The 22,817-nt window shown below is 47.1% G+C and overlaps 1 protein-coding gene across 2 annotated transcripts in view; it reads left to right on the top strand.

Moving 5' to 3' along the window:
* Positions 1-22,370, top strand: part of MYBL2 (MYB proto-oncogene like 2) — a 244,799-nt gene extending 222,429 nt beyond the window's left edge. For both annotated transcript variants that reach the window (XM_086932256.1, XM_086932255.1), the window contains one exon: positions 21,533-22,370. In XM_086932256.1, coding sequence (XP_086788382.1) covers positions 21,533-21,661 — 129 coding nt within the window. In that variant the 3' untranslated portion in view covers positions 21,662-22,370. The remainder of the gene's footprint in view (positions 1-21,532) is intronic.
* Positions 22,371-22,817: the final 447 nt, after the last annotated feature.

The raw sequence follows: 22,817 nt of genomic DNA on the forward strand, positions 1-22,817 counted from the left end.
CTCTGTCGACCCAGGGCTCTGGGTCGAAGCGACGTCTGCGTTCAGCGTTGAGGGGTAGGACGTCGAGACTTCGGACGAGGTCGACGTAGAGGACTTCACCGGCGTTGGAAACCATCGAGGTGGTGAGTCCCGAAGAGGCAGCCGCTCACCGCCGAGGTGACACCGCCGTTCGCCATCAATGTTGCCGCGAAGGTAGACGTCGAGGAGAGGAAGATCGACGTCAAGGCAAAGGCACTCGACCTCTGGGAGTTTGTCGACGTCAAGAAGAGCGACGTTGAAAAGAGACTTCTAAGAGGTCGACGTCGAGGAGGGATCAGTCGATGTCGAAGAGTAAGTAGAGACCCAGAACAGTGTCTAGTACCTCTGTGGTTAGCGTCTCATCATCGGCGAGTCACCGGTCGCGCCGGCGCTCGTCCTCCGAGATCTACCTCCAGAGCATCCTCCCCGAGACCTGCTCGTAATAAGAGGAGAGTTCTTAGGTCAGCGGACTCTGATTATTCCAGGACCTATTCGCCCTCCAGGCCCAGGACACCTACGCTTCCTACTCTTCCACAACTTCCTCTTCCTCTTCCTCTTCCTCCACAGCCTCCTAGGCCGGTGGCTCCTGCAAGGCCCAGAAAGCCAAGGTCAAGATCCAGAGGGCGGCATCGCTCTCGCAGTGGGAGTAGATCTTCGATGAGGTCACGTCGTCGGCAGAGGGAAAGGTCACGGTCCAGGTACACGGACTCGTCCAGTGACAGGAGATATTCTCCCACATTGTCAGACTCTCCTCCTACGAGAGTGTTGCCAGTGGATGACATTGTGACGTTCCCGGATGTGCTGCTGTGAGGGCCGCGAAGTTGGGGATCACACTGACGGTGCCCACCCCTTCCACATCTGTGACTTTTGAAACGTTGCAGCGCAGGCACCTCTCTCGCCCTTTGTTGCCTCTGGTGCCAGGACTGGAGGAACCGACCATGAAGCGGTTTCTGACGCCGGCAAGTTGGCGCCATCCCGGCTTCAAAAGAAGTACAGGCCCCCAGATTTGGATCCAGCGTTCTTAAGAACAGATCCTGTCCCTGATTCTGTCATTGTGACAACTGCCAAGAAGCAGCATTCTACTACCCCTTCGTTTACGGTCCCTTCCGACAAGGAGAGCCGTCAAATGGATTCGGCAGGCAGAAAAGTCTGCAGTACAGCTGCCACCTCTATGAAAGGGCGAGTTCATGAGCGCTTTTGGGTCGGTATGACCACTCCTTGTGGGAGTCCCTGCAGCAATTCATTGAGCTCCTCCTGAGGGACAGGAAAGAAGACTTTCAGGAGATCTTGAATGAGGGCATGATGGTCTCGAATCAGGTCATCAGTTTGGCGGCAGACGCCTCTCTCCTGGCTGCTCATGGGTACTGTCCTGGCATAAACCTGAGACGCCACTCCTGGTTGCGCCTTACCTCTCTTAAACCAGAGGCGCAACAGCGGATTGCCAACTTGCCCTTTTCGGGATCTACCCTCTTCGGGACTCATGCAGACGAAGAGATGGCCCGCATGAAGGCGGAAGTGGAAACGCTTAAAGCTGCAAGTTTGGAGAAACCAAAGGAGCAGCGGAAGTTCTTCCGCCCCTTCCAGAGGCGTTACTCTTCCCAGAGATTTCCGCGAGGGCAAGGTCGCCAAGCTGGCCAATCGCAGTAGCAACAATAGCAATACCAGCGACAACCCTTCCAGAAGCGTCAGAGGGGCAGAGGCGGCCAGCAGGCCTCCTCGGCTAATAAGGACCCGGCTACCAAGCCCTGAGGAGTTACTTCCCCCTTGTCTGTTACCCGCTCCGGTGGGGGGAAGCATACAGAATTTCTTGGCAGAGTGGAGAAAAATTACTCGGGACAAGTGGGTGCTGAATATTGTTTGCACTGGATACAGTCATAGTTTTGTCAGCCCTCCTCCAGCTATTCCACCGGTCCGGTCGCAATACCAGCTGAGCGAACTTCAGGCGAAGGCTGATACCCTGTTAAGAAAAAGGGCGATAGAAGACGTCCCTCTGTCTCAAAGTGGAAAGAGTCTATACTCAAAGTTCTTTCTGGTACGCAAAAAGGACAAAAACGAGTTTTGCAATCTGGATTTGCGACAAGCTAACAAATGGATTAGCAGGGAGAAATTTTGCATGGTGTCCTTGCACCAGATTTATCCTCAGCTGAACGAGGAGACTAGTTTTGCGCAATAGATCTGCAGGCTGCGTACTTCCATGTGCCATTGCACAGAAACACCGGAAGTTCCTGCGCTTCCTGATAGTCACCAAACACTATCAGTACACCGTACTACCGTTTGGTCTGAAGTCTGCACCCAGGACTTTTTCAAAATACATGGCAGTGGTGCCAGCGCACCTGAGAAAGAACAAGGTGTTAGTCTACCCGTACCTGGATGACTGGTTGATCAAAGCCTCCACCTTTTAGGAAGCGCAATTGCATTTCCACAGGACGCTGAGTTTGCACATCAACATGTCCAAGTCCGTTCCGACTCCTGTTCAGTGCCTGCAGTACTTGGGGCCTCCGTCAATACTGTCGGAGCAAGCATGTTTCCTTCGGAGGAGCGACGCTTATCGATCCTTTGGAAGGCTCAGGCTCTCATGTCCGTTCCATCAACGACAGTGAAGACTGTGTCCTCTCTTCTGGGGTCTACGGCCTCTTGCATCTTCCTCACACCACATGCACTCCTCCACATTGGACCGCTGCAGGAATGTCTGGAGGATCAATTGGACCAGAACGAGGGCGCTGGGACGACAGGATCCAACTGTCTCTACACGCTCGACAGTCCCTGAGATGGTGGTGTTCAGCAGAGAATCTTCTCAAGGGGTTCCATTCCACAAGGACATTCCCATACAGACTATTGTGACGGATGTTTCTTTCCACGTCTGGGGAGCGCATTCAGACCATCTACAGATTCATGGAACGTGGTCCCAGGCGGAATCCACGTAGCATCAATTTTCTGGAACTCAGAGCTGTTCATTTGGCGCTGAAAGCCTTTCATCCGTCCTTCCAGACCAACTGCTTGCTTGTGCAGACGGACAATACGACCACAATGTATTACCTCAACAAGCAGGGGGGGCTCGATCGCGCACGCTGTCCCAGGAAGCGCAGGCGATCTGGCACTGGCTGCTAGCCAGAGGACTGATAACTGCTACCAATTTACCAGGTGTGCAGAATGCGCAGAACGGACGCACTCAGCAGGCTGGTCCAGGAAAACCACGAGTGGGTCCTAAACGACGAGGTGCTAGGAAACCTCTTCGAAAGACAGGGCACTCCAGTAATGGATCTGTTCGCCATCGCCGAAAACAGAGAATGCAGAGACTTCACCTCCAGGTTTTCCCAACCGGGGACTCTGGGGAATGCGCTATGGATCAGCTGGTCGAACAGCTTTCTGTACGTTTTTCCACCCATTCCCCTGATTCTGGCAGTACTCCTCAAGCTGTCTCATTCCTCCGGAGTGGCCTCAACAGTGGTGGTTCACGGACCTGCTCCACCGGTCTCTCCAACCTCATCTGCGGCTTCCATGTCGGCCGGACCTTCTCGCGAAGTTCGGGGGGCAGATGGTGCACCCCAACCTCATCGATGAGTTTGGCGGCATGGCTCCTGAGATCGTACAATATGGACACTTGAACTTGCCTGACAACTGCATGGAAATACTCATGGTGGCTGAGACCTTCCACAAGGATGTCCTATGCCTACAAGTGGAAAAGGTTCTTCATCTGTTGCACGTCCAAGAACGCTGATCCTACATCCTGCAAGGAAGATGTCATCCTTCCATACCTCTTGCATTTAGCTCAATCTGGCCTTAATTTCCATTCTATTAAGGTTCCCCTTGCAGCATTAACTGCGCATAGGAAATGCCCTTCACAAACATACAAACATCCTTCTTCCAGATTCCTGTAATTAAAGATTTTTTGGAGGGATTGAAGTAAGTATTTACCCCCTGTTCGTTGTCCGTCGCCTTCATGGGAGCTGAACGTGGTGCTGTCCAGGTTGATGAAGGAGCCTTTTGAGCCTAGTCATAAGGCTTCTCTACAGCATTTATCCTGGAAGGCGGCTTTCCTTGTGGCTATAACATCGGCCTGCAGGGTGAGTGTGATTCAGGCTCTGTGTTGTCAAGAGCCCTATACAGTGTTTCATGCTTCCAAAGTTGTCATGAGGACTCACCCTAAGTTCCTTCCGGAAGTAATTTCTGATTACCATGTTAATCAGACGATAACTTTACCTACGTTTTTCCAACATCTTGCCTGTCCGACGGAAAAGTCTCTTCATTCCCTGTATGTAAGAAGGGTGTTGAAATTCTACTTTGATAAGACCAAGGAAATTCGTAGGTCAGACTAATTGTTTGTCGGTTATGGTTTGGTCAGGACTGGTCTTGCCACCTCTAAACACTCCATCTCTAGGTGGATTGTGTCCTGTATCCAGCTATGTTACCACAAGGCTAACAAGACCTTAAGGAGTAAGCCTAAGGCTCATTCCACCAGGTGCAAAGCGGCTACAACAGCTTTGCTACGTAATGTTCCCATTGCAGATATCTGTAGGGCTGCCACTTGTAAGTCGGTCCATACCTTTGCCAAACACTACTGCCTGGACTCTGATGCCAGGGTAGACCCTCAGGTTGGGCAGGCTTTGTTGAGAAATCTGTTTGCACAGTAGTGGTTTTGTCCGTTTCCTCCACCGCTGGGTTGGTGTGTTGGGATGGGCTTGCCATTCTATTCACAAGATTACGACTGTACACAGAGATCCCCTATTGCAGAAGGAGTAGTTTCTTACCTTGACTCCAGTTCTGTAGTAGGGGTATCTGTTATAGTCCTAAGCGCCCGCAACCCCCCGGTGGATGAAACGATAATGTACTGAATGCTACAGGCCTGGCTTTATACACTTTCAAAAAGAACCGTAAGTAAAAGGCCTTTGGCTGTGCATCCTGGGATACCGAGGGTCACTGGAGAGTCCCTTAAAGGCACGGTATCCTTTTTCCAGACACATAATGGCAGCCTATGGGGCTTGTCTGTCCAACCCTTCCTCTCTAACATGACAAATGATGTTTGTGAAGGGGAGTTTTTCTAGGTGTGGAACTTTACAAAGTGTGTAAAATTTAATATTATTTGGCTATCTTTTTCACTTTGTGCTGGCCAATGTAGCCTTGTAGTTTTAGGCTGCATTATTTGTTTTCGATTTTCTCCAAAGTGTCTATGCAGGACTGCAGAAGAAGACAACTTAAGAGACTATTTTGATTGCTCCGGGGTCCACGCACATGGGCGGGACTATTCACAAGATTAGGACTATAACGGAGATACCCCTACTACAGAACTGGAGTTACAGGTTAGAAACTATTCCTTCTCTTCCATCCAATGTCCCTACCGTACTTTCACAAGCCTAAAGAGGTAATCAAACAGGCCACTGAGATAATTACGGAGCCAGTTAAAGCGAGGCTAGATACACCTAAGATCGATAAGAAATTTAAGGTCCCCCCCTAACGACCCGCTTTACATATTAAGCCAGTTACATCCTGACTCTCGAGTTGTGCATACAGCTGGAAAACAAGCTAACAGACGAGAGACGGGTGATGCTTCCCCCTTCAAACTGAGAGAGCAAACAAATTGATGCTGGGGGCTAAAGGGTAGCCGTACAGTGTGCCACACAATGGTGCACCACCAATTCAATCCGACTACTATCTCTGTATTACAGAGTCCATTGGGATCAGATGGCAGATCCTCGTCCAACATCTCCCGGAGCAGTATCGCCAGAAGTAACAAATTGGTGGTGGAGGCAAAAATTATCTCTAACCCAAACATCCGTTGTGCACTGGATGCCGCAGACACAGCCGCTTGAGGCATCCTCTTGCGTCACCATGCCATTCTGCACATGTATAATTTAAAACCTGAGGTCCAACAGATCCTCTTGAATTTACACTCCAATTGCCATAATCCCAAAGATCCATCCTCTATCTCTGGTCCCTCAAATACAATCTGTTTGAGCACTTCCGCATTTTAACTCTACATGATGTCATTCCTCTACTCTAGCAATGCAATTTCTGATAGATACATCTGCCAGTGGATTCCTCACCTTGTGAATATTTCCTGCGCAGCAGCCAATCGGAAACTTTTGCAGCTCTCCACGCCGGCGAGGTCATGGACGACGTCTCAGAGGGTACGACTCCGCTCGCGACTCTGCTGACGTCACTGGATCCATAATAGGGCCTCGTCGGCGTGATTGTCAGTTCCCTTTTTTCCGCGCCGTCAACGCCAAAGGTTTCTTTGGGACTCTCCGTAATAACTTTGTATTTCTTGCTGTTTTCTTCTGTTTCTTTTGTTTCTCTCGACAATGACTGCGAGGAAGTCTGGTTTTAAGCCATTCAGGGAGTGCGGTAAGCAGATGTCCATCGCTGACCAGCCCGGGGATTGTGTGTGGATGTCCATGCTGCAAGAAGATGAACCCGAAGGCATTGAAAGAGAGAGAGGCGAAGTTATTTATGGCCAAGATGAGAAAGGATAAGAAAGCAGGTAAGAGAAGGTCGAGGTAAAGTTCCGAATCCAGGTCGGGATCGAAGTTGACGTTGGGACACTCTAAGCCAAAGAAGCATAAGAAAAAGAAGCATTCCTCAAGGCATCAATCTGAAAACGAAGCGACGCCGTAATGGACCTCGCCTCGGTGTCACAGAAGGGATCATGTCTCTCCTTCATTGTCGAATCCAGCCTCTTCAGAGAAGCCAGCTTCACCCGAAGTCTCTCCGCGTCGATCACCGACGCCGGCTCCATCTCCGGTTTCGGTCCATTCTCCGAATCCGAATGAAGATCATCCTGTGCCAGAAGAACAGGAGCAACCAGAAGATGTTCCGATGTCAGCGCCGGCTGGCCCGAATCCAGGAACGCCGGCTTCGGAGACAGTACCAGGAGCTTACCCTCCATTCCCAGCTCCAGGACAAGACCCATCGCATTACCTTAATGCCATTTTGGTGTCTTCGCAAGAGCAATGCTCCCCTCTGGTGCGCCTGTGGGTCCCATGGGTCCATTAGCCTTTAATTTGGGGGTTCCTCGGGCCTATGCTCAGGCCCCCTTCATGCCGTTCCTCCCAGCGGCTCCGTCTTGGAGTTTCCCGGCACCCAGGGCTCTGACTCCGTTAGCATCTTCACCTCCACCGTCTGTTCGGCCTCGTTCGGCGCAAGCGGTGCCGTCAGATCCGTGCACGACGCCGGCCCCGAATCCGACTGAGTCGGTTATGGATCCTTCGTCTGTTGAAAGGATTCTCTCCAGGAGAGAGGCCCAGAGGGTTTTAGAAGAGAAGTGTTATCGTGAGGAAGTTGAAGAAGGTGAGCTGCTTGATTCAGAAGACTATTTTGATGAATTGTGGGAGGCCAGTGGCCTGGACATTTCACCTGAATGGGAGTTTTCACCTGATTCCGAAGCACCATCCAAAGATGTAGCCCCATATCATGTGGTTGTAAGAAAAGCGGCTGAATTGATAGACATTAAACTCCCTACCTCTGAGTTCAAGTCAAATTTGTTAACAGAGGTTCTCCATTCGCTTTCTTCAGTTGTTGAGCCTTTCTTGCCTTCAATGAGGCAATTCTTAAACCTATTTTAGAGGTCTGGCGAAAACCTAATTCTGCGCCTGCAGTTTCAAGGTCTATTGCACGAAGATATAGAGTGGCTCCTAGCGATTCGGAATTTTTATCTTCTCATCCGTCACCCGAGAGCCTAGTGGTTCAGGCTGCATGCTCAAAGAGATCTTCGGGGGCTTTCCCTCAAGTTCCAGCTGACAGGGAATCTAAAAGAATTGACCAGTCTGCCAAGAAAGTATTTTCCTCGGCAAGCATGGCGTTGAAATCTACGAATGTTACCTGTTTGATGGGAAGGTACATCCATGCTTTGATGGATTCATCTTAACAGTTGCTTCCTAAACTGAATGAGGAAGATTGGAATAACTTTCAGGAAGTTTTGAACGATACCCAGGCTGCTGCCCGTCAATTCATTCAAACTGGCTTGGACACGGCTGACTCAGTGGCAAGGATTATGGGTTCTGCAGTGGCTACTAGAAGGGTCACGTGGTTGAAGTCAACAGACTTCAACAGATTTGCAGGCTACTCTGATGGATTTACCATTTGATGTTCGGGACTCTTTGGTAAAAAGGCTGATGCTGCCCTCAAGAGGTTTAAAGAAAGCAAGGCCACAGCTAAATCACTTGACTTGCAAGCGGAATCTAGAGGCGACTTTCGTAGATACAGAAGTTTTGGCCAGCCTCGTCAGCAGCAACTACAGAACTCTCTATACAAGTCGTATAGAGGAAAGAGTAGAGGTCATCCCGAGGCCGCCAGCCATCCTCCTCCTCCTCCTCCTCTTCTTCTTCATCTACCTTCCCTCCTATCACTACAGCAAAGCAGCCCTAGATTCCCCATTCCGCATCATGTAGGTCCTGTAGGGGGTCGGCTTACTCATTTTCTGCAATATTGGGAATCTGTTACTACAGACCTATGGGTTCTTTCTTGTAGAAAATGGGTATGCTCCTCCCTTTTGGGAATTCCCTCCAAATTACCCTACTTGTCAAGGTGCTTGCTCGGAAGAACATCTCCATCTCCTACTGTAGGAAATTCTGACCTTGCTAAAGAAAGGTGCGATCGAGGTGGTTCCAGAGCAGGAAAGAGGTCAGGGATGCTACTCCTGGTATTTCATGATTCCCAAAAAGGATGGCGGGTTACGTCCAATCCTGGATCTCAGGATCTTGAATCTTTATCTGAAACAAGAGAAGTTCAAGATGCTTACCCTTGCGCAGGTTCTTCAGGCGCTGCTGGAAGAAGACTGGATGGTGTCGATCGACTTGCAGGATGCGTATTTGCACATCCCCATCCTGAAGTCCCACAGGAAGTATCTCAGTTTCATGGTGGGATCGCAACATTATCAATTTGCGATCCTCCCGCTTGAACTTACTACTGCACCTCGAGTCTTCACAAAAGGTGATGGCAGTGTGGTGGCAGCCCATCTCAGAAGATCTGGGATTCCAGTTTTCCCCTATCTGGACGACTGGCTGATCAAGGCAGTCTCCAGAGAAGGTGCTTCATCATTTGCAGGTGACAACCAAATCTCACCTGGTGCCCTCACAGCGCAACCTGTTCATAGGTACGGTACTGGACACTACTGTCTGTCGAGCATTCCCTCCACCTCAAAGCATTCTCGACATTCAGGAAATTATTCCCTTGTTTTACAATGGAGCGGTCGTTCAAGTCCTGAAGGTCCTTCGCCTGCTTGGTCTGTTTGCTTCCTGCATTCTGTTGGTCAAACATGCACGCTGGCACATGAGGGCGTTCCAGTGGTGCCTCCGAAGGCAGTGGTATCAACACAACTGAGATCTCAGGGGGTCATTCAAGATTTCCAGAGAAACTGCACTGGATCTGTCTTGGTGGAGCGTGGAGGGTAATCTGTCTCAAGGAAAGCCTTTCCATCTGACTCCATCGGTTGCCACAGTGATAACGGATGCATCCTCCCTAGGGTGGGGTGCTCATCTGGGGGATCTGCTGGTCAAGGGTCTTTGGTCTCCAGAGGAAAGTTTGCTTCACATCAACCTTCTATAGTTACAGGCGATACGTTTGGCGCTCAAGGCCTTCCTTCCCTCCCTTCGCCGTCGGTCAGTTCAAGTCCTAGCGGACAACACGACCGCGATGTGGTATGTCAACAAACAGGGGGCAGTGGGGTCGCAGTGGCTCTGCGTCTCTGGTCCTGGGTTCAGGACCACCAAATTTGTCTGATGGTATATCATCTGGCTGGAGTTCTGAACTTGCGTGCAGACAGTCTGTCGGCAGTTCTCGTCCGACCACGAGTGGAGGCTTCATCCAGAGGTAGTTCGTTTAGTCTTCCGGACGTGGGGAACTCCTCAGGTAGACCTGTTTGCTACTCGCGAGAATGGTCACTGCCCGTCATTCTGCAGTATCCGGTGCAGGGAGCTTTGGGGTACGCGTTTCAGTTGAGTTGGGGATCACAACTCCTTTACGCATTTCCTCCCATACCCTTGATTCCTCGGGTTCTGAGGAAGATTCGCCAAGATCGGGGCCCAAGTTATATTGATCGCCCCGGATTGGCCAAGAAGGGTGTGGTACACAGATCTTCTCCACCTCTCCTCGTGCCCGCCGCTCCGTCTCCCTCTCAGGGCAGACCTCCTCTCTCAGATGGGCAGGTTCTACACCCCCACCTCCAGAGCTTACACCTTCATGCCTGGAGATTGAACAGAGCAACCTGAATTCTTTTTCTCTCCTGCCTGATGTGGTGGATGTTATTCTTTCAGCCAGGCGTCTTTCCACCAAGTCAATCTATTCTTATGGATGGTCTAAATTTGTTTCGTGGTGTGGGGAAAAATCTATTGACCCCTTAAGAGCTTGTTTGTCCAACATGCTTCCGTTTGCTCTTTCTTTGGCCCAGCAGGGTTTTGCGGTTACGACTGTAAAAGGTTATTTATCGGCCTTGTCGGCATTCCTTTGTTTGCCGGACCAACCGTCTTTGTTTAAGTCACCTATTGTGTTACGTTTCATAAAAGGTCTCACCAACAAATTCCCTCCTACTCAATTTATTGTACCTCAATGGGACTTGAATCTTGTTTTACCCTGTTTGATGGGTTCACCTTTTGAACCTTTACACAAGTGTCCCATGAGACTTCTGTCTTTTAAGACTGTTTTGCTTGTAGCAATTACCTCGGCAAGGAGGGTACGTGAGCTTCAAGCTCTTAGTTCAAAGCCCCCTTTCTTGACCATTCATGCTGAAAGAATGGTTCTCAGGACCAGGGCTGCTATTCTGCCTAAAGTGGTAACTCCTTTTCATCTGGGGCAGTCCATTACCCTTCCTACCTTCTATCCTCCCCCTCACCCTTCCAAGGAGGAGGAGCGGCTTCTTCTGGACCCTAAGAGGGCGGTGAGCTTTTATCTCGATAGGACTAAGGACTATCGTGTGGATGACCAGCTCTTTGTTGGATTTGCTGGCTGCAAGAAAGGAAGAGCGGTGCACCAGAGCACGCTATCAAGATGGATTATCCTCTGTATTAAGATTTGCTACGCCCTGGCTGGTAAGGAACCTCCAGAGGGTATAAGAGCTCACTCTACTAGAGCAAAGTCTTCTACATCTGCTCTGTCCAGGGGTGTTCCTGTAGAGGACATTTGCAGAGCGGCAACTTGGGCCTCCCTCCACACTTTCACGAAGCATTACTGCTTAAAATTCCGAAGTGAGGAGGGACGGCCATTTTGCTCGTTCTGTTCTTCAGGATTTTCTGGTATAGAAGAGTGGACACCCTCCTCCGGGAGTGGGTACTGCTGTGGGATTCTATTCACAAGGTGAGGAATCCACTGGCAGATGTATCCATCAGAAGAACAAGTTACTTACCTTAGGTAATGCTTTTTTTGGTGGATACAGTATCTCCCTGTGGATTTCTTACTGACCCACCCGACTCCCCGTTGTCTACTCTTCTATAACTGATAAGTGTTTATTTGTAATTTTCAATGGAAGTGTTTAATTGTTCTTGCTTATTACATTGATTTCTCACTATGTGTGTTGGTTTGAATACTGTGTACTATGTATACTGTGCCTATTTATGCCGTCCGTCCGTGTGCCTCGGGGGCACGGAAAAAAGGGCGGAACTGATGTCATCACGCCGACGAGGCCCTATTATGGATCCAGTGACATCAGCAGGGTCGCGAGCGCAGTCCTACCCTCTGTGACGTCGTCCATGACCTCGCCGGCGTGGAGAGCTACAAAAGTTTCCGATTGGCTGCTGCGCAGGGGATATTCACAAGGTGAGAGATCCACGGGCAGATACTGTATCCACCAGAAAAAGCGTTACCGAAGGTAAGTAACTTGTTCTTCATGACCTGCTCTCGTTCTGAAGGACACTTACTTCCACATGCCCATCACATCAAAGAAACCTGAGGTTTATGGTGAGTGGACAACATTACCAGTTCAAAGTGCTTCCTTTTATGGTTACCACAGTAACAAGGGTCTTTACTAAACGTCTACCATTGATTGCAGCTCATCTCAAGAGGAGCTGCATCCATGTGTTTCCTTACCTGGACGACTGGCTGATCAAGCGCACCACGCATCAACTAGGCGTAGATCACCATCCAGACCATACACGATCAAGGTTTCACCATCAATCTGACCAAATCCCATCTCCAACCCCTTCAATTGGAGCCCTTCCTCAAGGCCATCCTAGATGCACGAGTGGGGATGGCATTCCAAAGTTCAGAACGAGTGCGCACCTTCTAAAACATGCTTCCTCTTTTTGAGACAGATTCTCAGGTTACAGTCAGAACTGTGCTGTGCTTATTCGGTATTATGGCATTGTTCTTGGCCATAGTTCCTCATGCCAGACTGTACATGTGCCCGTTGCAGGAGTGCTTAGCGGCACAGTGTTCTCAAGCGGAGGGTCGTCTAGATGATCTAGTGTTGGTTTGGGGCTGCGTAACACAAACCACCTGTTACAGCGGCAGCCATTCCTCAACCCGGTGCCATAAGAGACCATCACTGTGAACTCCTTACTCAGCAGATGGGGTGCACATCTCTATCACCTCACCGTTCAGGGTAAGTGGACGTCTGCCCAGCAGTACCTCCTGGCCCTCAGCTTGCACTCTGGGCATTTCCTGCTCTCGTACATGACTGTTTTACTTACAAAAACAAGGGACATTCAGTACACTCAATACGCGCAGAGCTGTCCATTGTAGCCCAGAGCATTTGGCAGTGGGCAATGCGTCAAGTACATATGCTCATCTAATACATTCCTGGGGGGACAACAATATGGCAAACCTGCTCAACTGGACACATCAACAAGTATGTGAATGGGAACTCCACCCCTTGGTCCTACTCCTTTACTTCCGGCGTTAGAGGTTTCCACAAATGGACCTGTTCACCACAGCAGAATATGGAAAATGCCCAAAGTTTGCCACCAGCCTTCCACACCTACAGTCAATGGACAATGCACTACGGATGAACTGGTCAGGGATGTTTACCTACGCTATTCCGCCTCTCACTCCTACCATTTGTTAGCTGAGCTAACTATAACTCTTGCCCCCACAATGCACTGCTTGACTTCACATGTTGCATCACCATGACAATACTGATGACAACATCCGGTGACTGTGAGTGTCTTGAAAAAAACTTTGAGTGATAAATATATATACCAAGGTGTATTGGTGAATCAGTGGGTGTATCCGTGCTTGTATGGATGATTCAGTGGGTGAGTGACTATATGTGAGTGATTAGATGTCTCAGTGAATGTAAGGATGAGTGACTGGTTGTGAGAATATCTGTATCAGTATGTCAGTTGGTTTCTAAGTTGCTGTATGGGTGTGATGGGGGTACATGAGTGGCTTTATTGGTGAGTGATTTGTTGTCGGAGTACCTGTATGGTTGTCTGAGTCTGTGTGGGTGGGTCAGGGGGTGTATGACTGCCTCTATGGATGAGTGAGTGAATGAGTTAGTGGCTGTATAGGTTAGTGAGTGCATGTGTGAGGAGCTGTATGGGTGAGTGTGTATGACTGGTTGAGTTAGTGGATGTGTCAGTGGTATATCGGTGAGTAACTGGGTATGTGAAAGGCAGTATAGGTGAGTGATGGGGTATATGAGTGAGTGAATGTGAAAGTGGCTGTTTCGTGGAGTGTGTACGTGTTAGTATCTGTATGGGTGAGTGGGTTTGTGTGTATTTGTATGGGTGAGTAAGTGGCTTTGTGATTGGCTATAGGTTAGTGACTAGGTGTGTGATTAGCTGTATGAGTGACTGACTGCAAATGGCTGTATGGGTGTATGAGTGGATAGGTGGTCTGTGGCTGTATTAGTGACTGAGTGGGTGTTTGAGTGGCTGTATGGGCGAAGGAGTGGTGTATGGGCGAAGGAGTGTGTGTAGATCTGTGAATCAGTGTTGGGTGTGTAAGTACTGGTATTGGTCTGTGAACGGGCTGTGATTGGTTGTATGGGAGTGGGTGTCAGTAATTCTGTGGATGTCATCAGTGATCTTATTTGAGATGGCATAAATGATGTCACTGACCATGTTATCAGTGATGTAATATGTGAGGTCCTAAACGGTGCATTTCAGGGACGTAAGTTATAGTTAGCTCAGCTAACTATGACTGCTGAATATCACTGGTTTTGTACGAGTGGAATTATAACGTCCCTGCAACCTTTTTCAGTAAATTTCTGGTTTTGTTTTGAAGTAGGAATGGTGTTTGCAGAGTGGTGGCGAAAGTGGGAGGGCCTCTGACCAGCTCTCGGGTATCCTGCTGTGTAGGATTTACAGAAAGTACCAGGAGGGCTTCTTGGCCCCAAGGTCCCTCAGCATCCAAGAGGACTTCATTCCCCAACTAGTAGTACACCAGGAGGCGTGTTTGCAGAGAGGTAGAGAAAGAGGGCGGACATCGATGAGCTCGCAGCAATCCCGCTGTGTGGTACTTACTGAAGGTAACAGGAGGCTTTGTTGGCCCACAAGGATGTCCTTGGGGGGGGGCCAACAACTCCTGTTACCACCAGTAAATCCCACACAGAGTGATTGCTGAGAGGTCCTCGGAGGCCAGGCCCCCTTTTTCTACCACTCTGCAAACGCACCTGCTGACTCAGGAGGAGCCAATTGAACAGATGGGCAGAGAGTGGGTGGAGCTTCAAGTCCATACGCGAGTACTGCATGGTCCTATCCTTTTTCACTTTTCATAGATCACATTCCAGGCCTAAAAAGCATCAGTCCATGATCTCAGTCACTTGTTATTTACATCTGTGCCTTACTTGTATTACAAATTTGAAAAGCTGATTTTATTGGACCCGTTTTAGATTAGGCACTTTGTATTTCCTGGTAGCCCATCCTAAGAAGGGCTTGCGGTTCTTTTTTACCTCCCAGTTCATGTGATCGGTTTTCTAAGCAATCTCTGGGCCATTTTCTTTTTTGTAGTTTTTATTCCAGACCAAGGACATGTTTAAAAAAAAAAAGAAATTACAGTCCATTACTGCGCTCCTTTCTTTCTAGTTATTTTTCTGTCTGTTTGCTCTGTCTCCAACTGCTAGAGTTTGAATTTTGTTGTGCAGCAGTATTGAGCTACATTTGTCAACCACTCAAAAACAGAACGGCTGTGGCCTTTTATTAATTAATGCTATGTTTTGTTCACTTTGTGTTGTGGATAGAATTGGAAAATGGCATTGTGAATGACTTGATATTACATTGTATTGTTTTAATTGATTTTAATAATTTGTATGTATGATAGTTATTCTTTTATGACCTTGTGTCGAATAAAGCTTTGATTTGGATGTTGTCATCTTTTCAGTATCTTTTGGCACTCTGCTTGCACTCATTCTTCCACCCAAGGTTGGAATTGGAATTTCACTTCCAATCATGTCCAGTCTTCTTCACCAACCAAATACTAGAGGAAAGACTCCTTTGTATTGTAAAAGCCTTACACAAGGTTCCGCAGAATGCAATTGAGCTTTACAGACCTGCTGCTAAGCTGAGGCAAAAAGGGGTTTTTCCGTCTTTCAAGCAAATGCGAAGTGCATGTTTAGAGTAACCAGGTGATGAGGTTATATGCACAAACTTGAATCGGGTTGTAAAGTTACTTTGAGAGTTAAATTGTATGTTCGAGGCATATGAGCTGCAGATTACACTCTATGCATAGATTGCCACCTAGTGTTGGGCCCGGATGTTTGTTTTGTTGCAGAAAAGTCTTTGGAAGTCACAGGATAGGTGACTCTTCCTTTGGATGATACTGAGCATGGGCATCGGCTCCATCCCCAGATTGTTTTTTCCGCCACCGGGCTCTGATGTGTTTCCAGTGCTCCGTGTTGGAACCGATTTTCCTTCGGCACGCTATCCTCACCAACTTACAGAACCTAAGTTTCGAATGCTTTTCCAGTCGACGCTACCCTTCAACACTGAAAACTTTGATTCCGGTCGACTGCCTTCGGGCCTAACTAGGCCTAGACTCCAGCTCAAGGAAAGGACACCATTTAAAAAGTGTCCTCAATGTGGGTCGAAGTTTCCCCACCTTCGGGCCCGGCTAAGAAGCTCATGAAGCCTTCAGGCGACTCGGGCTCGTGTCAGCCTTGGCACGGTGCCGGCACACACTTACGGCACTGAAAAAGACAACTTAACCGGCCACGCCGGCATCCAAACCGTCTGCACTGAAACATACTACTACTCCTTCGGCACCAAAACCCAGGTCGGAACCAAGCAAACCTGCTTTGGATTCGAATAAACCACCGGATCCGAAAAAACCATCGGATCCAAAAAAACATAACGAAGCAGAAAAAATCCTCGGTACCGAAAAAAGTTTCGGAGCCGAAAAAGACTCCTGCTTCTCCGGTTAAAGACATTGCCAAAAAACCAAAACAAACCACTTAGGTGCCAAAACCTTCCTCCGCACCAAAAGATCTGCCTCCTGCAGAGGACTTACTTTATCCAGACCCTTCTCAAAAGACTCTAGCTTAAGATCCAATCACTGGACAGCTGATTCTGGCTTCAAAAAAGCGACCACTGGACACACCAGCTAAAGCTCCGCATTCAAAGAAGGACATGGCTACATCCCCCTTAAGACTGCCTTCCCCTTCTCTTTCAACTGTACCATCACCACATCCTCCCATACCACAACATTCCCCAGCATCCTCTATCATACCAGACCATGACAACAGGGATGAAAGCTCTGACATGTGGGGGATGTGGTGGGGGGGTGGTGGTAACATGCCTGATCCAGCTACTCCTACAGGATCATCTGACCCATGGGATGAATATAACACCCCAGATGTCCCAAATGTCCCTCAGGATGACATATACCCCTCAAGACCTTCTTCCCCTGAAGACACTATGGGTTTCAATCAATTAATTCACAGGGCTGCGCAATATCATGGGGTAGACATGCACACAGACCCTGTAGATGAAGACGTCTTAATGGATACCTTTGATAGCGGACAAAGGTCCTCATCCATTCTACCAATGCTTAAAGGAGTAATTAAGCACGCTCCTGAAGCCTTCAAAGACCCAGTCAGAACTCAGGTCATTAACCCTCGCATAATGAAACAATATAAAGCTGCTCCCTCAGACCCAGCTATATATTGAAGGTCCTGTACCACTAGACTCACTTGTAGTTTCCAATGCACGCAAGAGAGCAAACTCACAAACATCAGGTGAGGCTCCACCACCAGATAAAGAGTCTAAGCTACTTGACGCATCAGGGAAAAGAACGGCGTCTCATGCAGCAAACACGTGGCGTATCGCCAAAACACAGGCATTATTAGCCAGATATGACAGGTCACATTATGACTAATTGGAATCATTAATGAGGCACCTCCCTGATAAGTACAAGGATAGAGCAAATTAACTTATCTAAGAGGGGGAAAAACTTTACAAACACCTCTATTCGGTGTGCACTGAATGCAGCAGATACTGCCTCTAGGGCAGGTAACACAAGCGTCCTATTACATAGACATGCCTGGCTACAAATATCCGGTTTCAAACCTGAAGTACAAAGTGCCATTCTTAATCAACCCTTTGATGAGCAACACCTATTCGGACCTAATGTAGATGTATCACTTGAAAAAATGAAAAAGGATACAGATACCGCCAAATCTATAGGAGCCTGCAGTCGCAGGCTCCCAGACGTTCATATCGTCGCTCATCCTATTGAGGTGCCACCAGGGGATACTCTTCGGACACAGCTTCTACCTCGTACAAAGCCCCTACACAGTCCACTTACAGCAAGGGCTACCAAAGGGGTGGTTACAGGGGTAACAATCACAAAGGCAGAGGTATAAATAACAACTCTACCCCTGCCCAATGGCTCCCTTCCCCAGCCCCATTTCACTCCTGTCGGGGGAAGACTTCAACAATACCTGCCAGCTTGGGAAAACATTACATCAGACATGTGGGTGCTCCAAATAATTCAGTCAGGTTACTGTCTAGAACGAACATCCACCCCCCCCCAAACATACTACCCAAGCAACGTCCAATGTTACAAGAACATTTAACACTACTCAGACAGGAGGTGATATCCCTCCTGCAGAAAAATGCAATAGAAATAGTTCCAGAGCATCAGAAAAACAAAGGAGTATACTCTCTATATTTCCTAATACCAAAGAAGGGCGGCTCTTTAAGACCCATCCTAGACCTCAGGCCTCTAAACATTTACATACAGTCGGACCATTTTCACATGGTCAAACTCCAACAAGTTCTTTCACTTCTGGTACTAAACGACTTCCTGGTCACCCTAGATCTCAAGGACGCCTACTTCCATACTCCCATCCACACAGCGCACAGAAAATATCTCAGATTTGTGCTAGACGGGCAGCACTACCAGTTCAAAGTGCTCCCATTCGGAGTCGCAACCGCGCCATGGGTGTTTACCAAATGCCTAGCAGTAGTAGCAGCACACTTAAGACAACATATTCATGTCCTCCCATATCTAGACGACGGGCTCATAAAAGCCAGCTCATACAGCCAGTGTGTACAACACACTCACGCTACTATTCAACTGCTTCAAGACTTGGGATTCACAGTAAATCACACCAAATCGCATCTGCAGCCCTCGCACATACAGCAGTATCTCGGCGCTACAATAAACACCCAGCTAACACTAGCTTATTCCTCTCCAGCCAGGATAACAAGTGTACAAACTCTCCTAACAAAATTCAAACCGCCACACTCGCCACCAGCTCTTCTGTTCATGCAGCTCATAGGAATGGCATCTTGCATATTTGTAGTACCTCACGCAAGACTCCTAATGCGTCCAATTAAAGAGTGCCTAGCACGCCAATGGAACCAGGCACAAGGTCAACTAGCAGACCTAGTGTTGGTAGACGGACGGACTCCTCGTTTTCTGCAATGGTGGAACACCAAAAACCTTTCCAAAGGACGACCGTTTCTAGAGCCAGTTCCTCAAATAGTCATGACAGCGGACGCATCGCTCTCCGGCTGGGGAGCTGACCTACTGCATCACACCATGCAAGGCAGGTGGACACCGCAACAGAAGTTACTCCACATCAATCATTTGGAGTTGCTAGCTGTGTTTCTAGGCCTAAAAGCATTTCAAATGCAAGTGACCGGCAAAGCTGTCTTAGTCCGCACAGACAATGACAGCGATGTACTACATAAACAAGGGGTAACACACTCTCTGCAGCTCTCTGTTAGCACAGTAGATATGGAGATGGGCTATACCACTAAAGATCTTCTTCTTAGCCCAACAAGTCCCAGGAGTACAAAACAGTATGGCAGATCTGTTAAGTTGACAAACGCAGCAGATCCATGAGTTGGAACTTCATCCTCAAGTTCTTCATCCGTTCTTTCAAATGTGGGGCCAATCTTAAATAGACCTCTTTGCCACCCACAAACGCAAAATGCCCAAGCTTTGCCGCCAGATACCCACACCCATTGTCCAAAGGCAATGCGATATGCAAACGACAACAACATTGGGCCAGACAACTGTGGTACAACACACTGTTGCAGATGTCTGTAGTACCACACCAAAAACTAAACCTATCTCTACGCCTATAAACACAGAACCATGGAGAGATCAGACACCTTGACCCAGCTCAGCTCAACCTAGCGATCTGGCACCTGAGGTCATAGAGTTTGGTTACCTCAACCTTCCTCCAGAATGTATGAACATTATTAAAGAAGATAGACGTCCCACTACTAGAGCATGTTATGCTGCTAAGTGGAAACACTGTCATATACTGCCAAAAAAAACAAATAAATCCCTTAGACGTGTCTATTCAACACATCATAGGATATCTATTACACCTGCAAAAGTGTAATTTAGCCTATACGTTTATCAGACTATACCTTGCTGCCATTGCAGCATACTTACAAAATAGACCTCTATCTCTTTTTGGAGTACCAGCTATAAAAGCTTTCATGGAAGGACTCAAAAGAATAATTCCTCCCAGAACGCCACCGGCACCAGTGTGGAACTTTAACATTGTTCTTACAAGATTAATGGGTCCTCCCTTTGAACCATTACATAAATGTGAATTGCAATTCCTAACCTGGAAAGTAGCTTTCCTAGTAGCAATTACTTCTCTCAGAAGGGTTAGTGAACTACAAGCATTTACCATTCAAGAACCTTTTTTTGCAGATGCATCATAACAAAGTGGTTCTTCGTACTAATCCTAAATTCCTTCCTAAAGTCATTTCACCAATCCATCTAAATCAATCAGTAGAGCTGCCCGTATTTTTCTCGCAGCCTCAAACTGTCGCAGAAAGAGCTCTACACACCTTAGATGTCAAAAGAGCATTACTGTACTATATCGAAAGTACACAAACTTTTCGTAAAACAAAACAACTGTCTTTTTCACCGCCACATAAAGGCAACCCATATCAAAATCCGGGATCGGCAGATGGATTGTTAAATGCATACAAATATGTTACCAGAAAGCCAAAATGAACGTCAACAATTTCTCCAAAAGCCCATTCAACAAGAAAGATAGGGGCTTCAATGGCCTTCTTGGGGAACATTCCCCCAGATGATATATGCATAGCAGCTACATGGCTTACACCGCACACATTCACAAAGCATTACTGTGTAGATGTGCAAACCTAACAACACGCCACTGTGGTCCAGGCTGTACTAAAAAAAATGTTTCAAACAACTGCAACAGATACTGGTGGTCACCGCTAGGTGTGGGTACTGCTATACAATCTATGCATAGCGTGTAATCTGCAGCTCATATGCCTCTAACGGAAATGCTACTTACCAGTATGCATCTGTTCTTGGCATGTAGAGCTGCAGAGTTACACATGCCCACCCGCCTCCCCGGCTACCTTTATCTGTTCCAGTATTATCTTAATTAGATACAAATCACATGGACATCACTACCTCTTGTACAGCTCCATCACTTCCCTAATGGCGAAAAATAATCTGGGGATGGAGCCGATGCCCATGCGCAGTATCATCCAAAGGAGGAGTCACCTATCCCGTGACTTCTAAAGACTTTTCTACAACAAAACAAACTGCAAACATCCGGGCACAACACTAGGTGGCCATCTATGCATAGTGTGTAACTCTGCAGGTCTACATGCCAAGAACAGATGCATACTGGTATGTAGCATTTTCGTTCCTAACGGTGATACCCTTGCTTTTAGATTTTTCAAAAACTGTTTTTTAGTTTTAATTCATGATACTCTTCTATGTAATCACACTGTGTAACTTAGTTCATGTTTTGATATTTTTTTATTTTCATGTTCTTTTGTGTATGTTTATATTGTGTTTTTTGCAGTCCCTTCAGAAACTTGATGGACTACGAGGGTTATTAATCACTAAAGGATGGGGTCTGTCAGTTTCACCTGAATTAAAAGTAGTTTTTGTAGCCTCTTGTGAAGTTTCTTTGTCTTCTAAAAGCAAACTGTATATGTAAGCGATTAAACACTTGAAATGATTTATATAGAGTTACTTTCCCTTTAATTGGTCTGGTTACCAAAGCATATTTTCATGTTGGGACCTTGCCATGGATACACAACTCAACTGCTTTCATTGTGTAAAGTTATTTAGATTGTCTTGATATAATTTCTTAGTTGCTGACTTTATTTTTCTTTTCCCCCCGCTGAAGATGTCCAAAGAGTGGAAAGCTGTGGCTTGTGGAGGAACAAAGGATCAGCTAATCATGCAGCAGAAAGCAAGGCTCATCTTAAAGACATTTAAGCACAGTCATACGTCTCGGACCTTAATTTTATCCTGAAGTGTTCATGGATGTTTGTGATCTTGAAGGAAGAAAATCATCTAGGAATTTATTTGGGGGAACAGGGATCCCCTTCATAAATCCTAACCAGACAACCTTGGGGACATGACCTTTGATCAGGTTCTAAAAAAAAAAAAAAGCTGCCATAGACTGATGGTCTGATGATCAAGAATTCTTTGTATACTTTATTTTTTTTTATTTTTTAAAGATGTCCACACCCCTTATTTTGGATTGTTTAAACTTGCTGTTGAAGCTGCTACCAGTAGATATCAATGCCCTGGTTCACGGAAGCATGCTTAAGAAAACATTGGGGCTCTCTTTTTTAGAACTGTCAAATTTTCAGTAGACAACAGCAAGATACTGATGGATGGAAGGAGGGAGTCGGAGTGGGATGAAGGGGATCTTCAGTGACTAGGGAGTCATTTGGCCTTGTGGGACAAGTGAATTCAACATGGTTTACAAACGGATTCAAGAAATGTGAGACAAAATAAATGCATTCCTATCAAGGTTTTTAAACCTGAAATTGTTTTTGCAAGCCACGCTTTTGTGTGGCACTCCATGATTATTGAAGTACTTGGATGCTGTTAATACATTCTCTGGATTGTTACCTTCCTCACAGGACGTGAGACTCGCTGCTACCATCACGAACTGACAAGCTTCATATTTAAAAAATAAAATAAAGATGTCTCATTTAGACGGTTTAAACAGTCACGCCATCTTCCTTGAAAATGGTGCTAGGTGTGACTGCCTTTAGGAGCAATCCCTGGTATTAGTAGGTCAAACCAGACATTTTACTTATGTAGTTTTGTGATAATGATGATGCAACATACTTTATTCTAATTTAAGATGAAAGAAATTGGTTGACCTATTATGATTTTGAGAAGATGGCCTACTACTCCATTTAGGTTTCTGTTCCCCGAAGATGATTTGTACTACAGTGTCTCAAGTGGGATTATCAATGTTTGAGCATCGATGAAGGATTACAGAGTGTTTTTTTCAGCTGCACTGATACCATTTCTTTTTAAGTTTTAGTTTTATGTACCGTGTGGTCCTCCCTTAGTGCACTCCATGTGTTAAAATTGGTTCCGCCTTAGAAAAATGTGAGCGGATAAAAGCAGGCATTTTAATGGTCCCTACTTTTTTTTTGTTGCTATTC

This window comes from Lissotriton vulgaris, chromosome 7, assembly GCF_964263255.1.
Source record: "Lissotriton vulgaris chromosome 7, aLisVul1.2, whole genome shotgun sequence".
NCBI lineage: Eukaryota > Metazoa > Chordata > Amphibia > Caudata > Salamandridae > Lissotriton > Lissotriton vulgaris.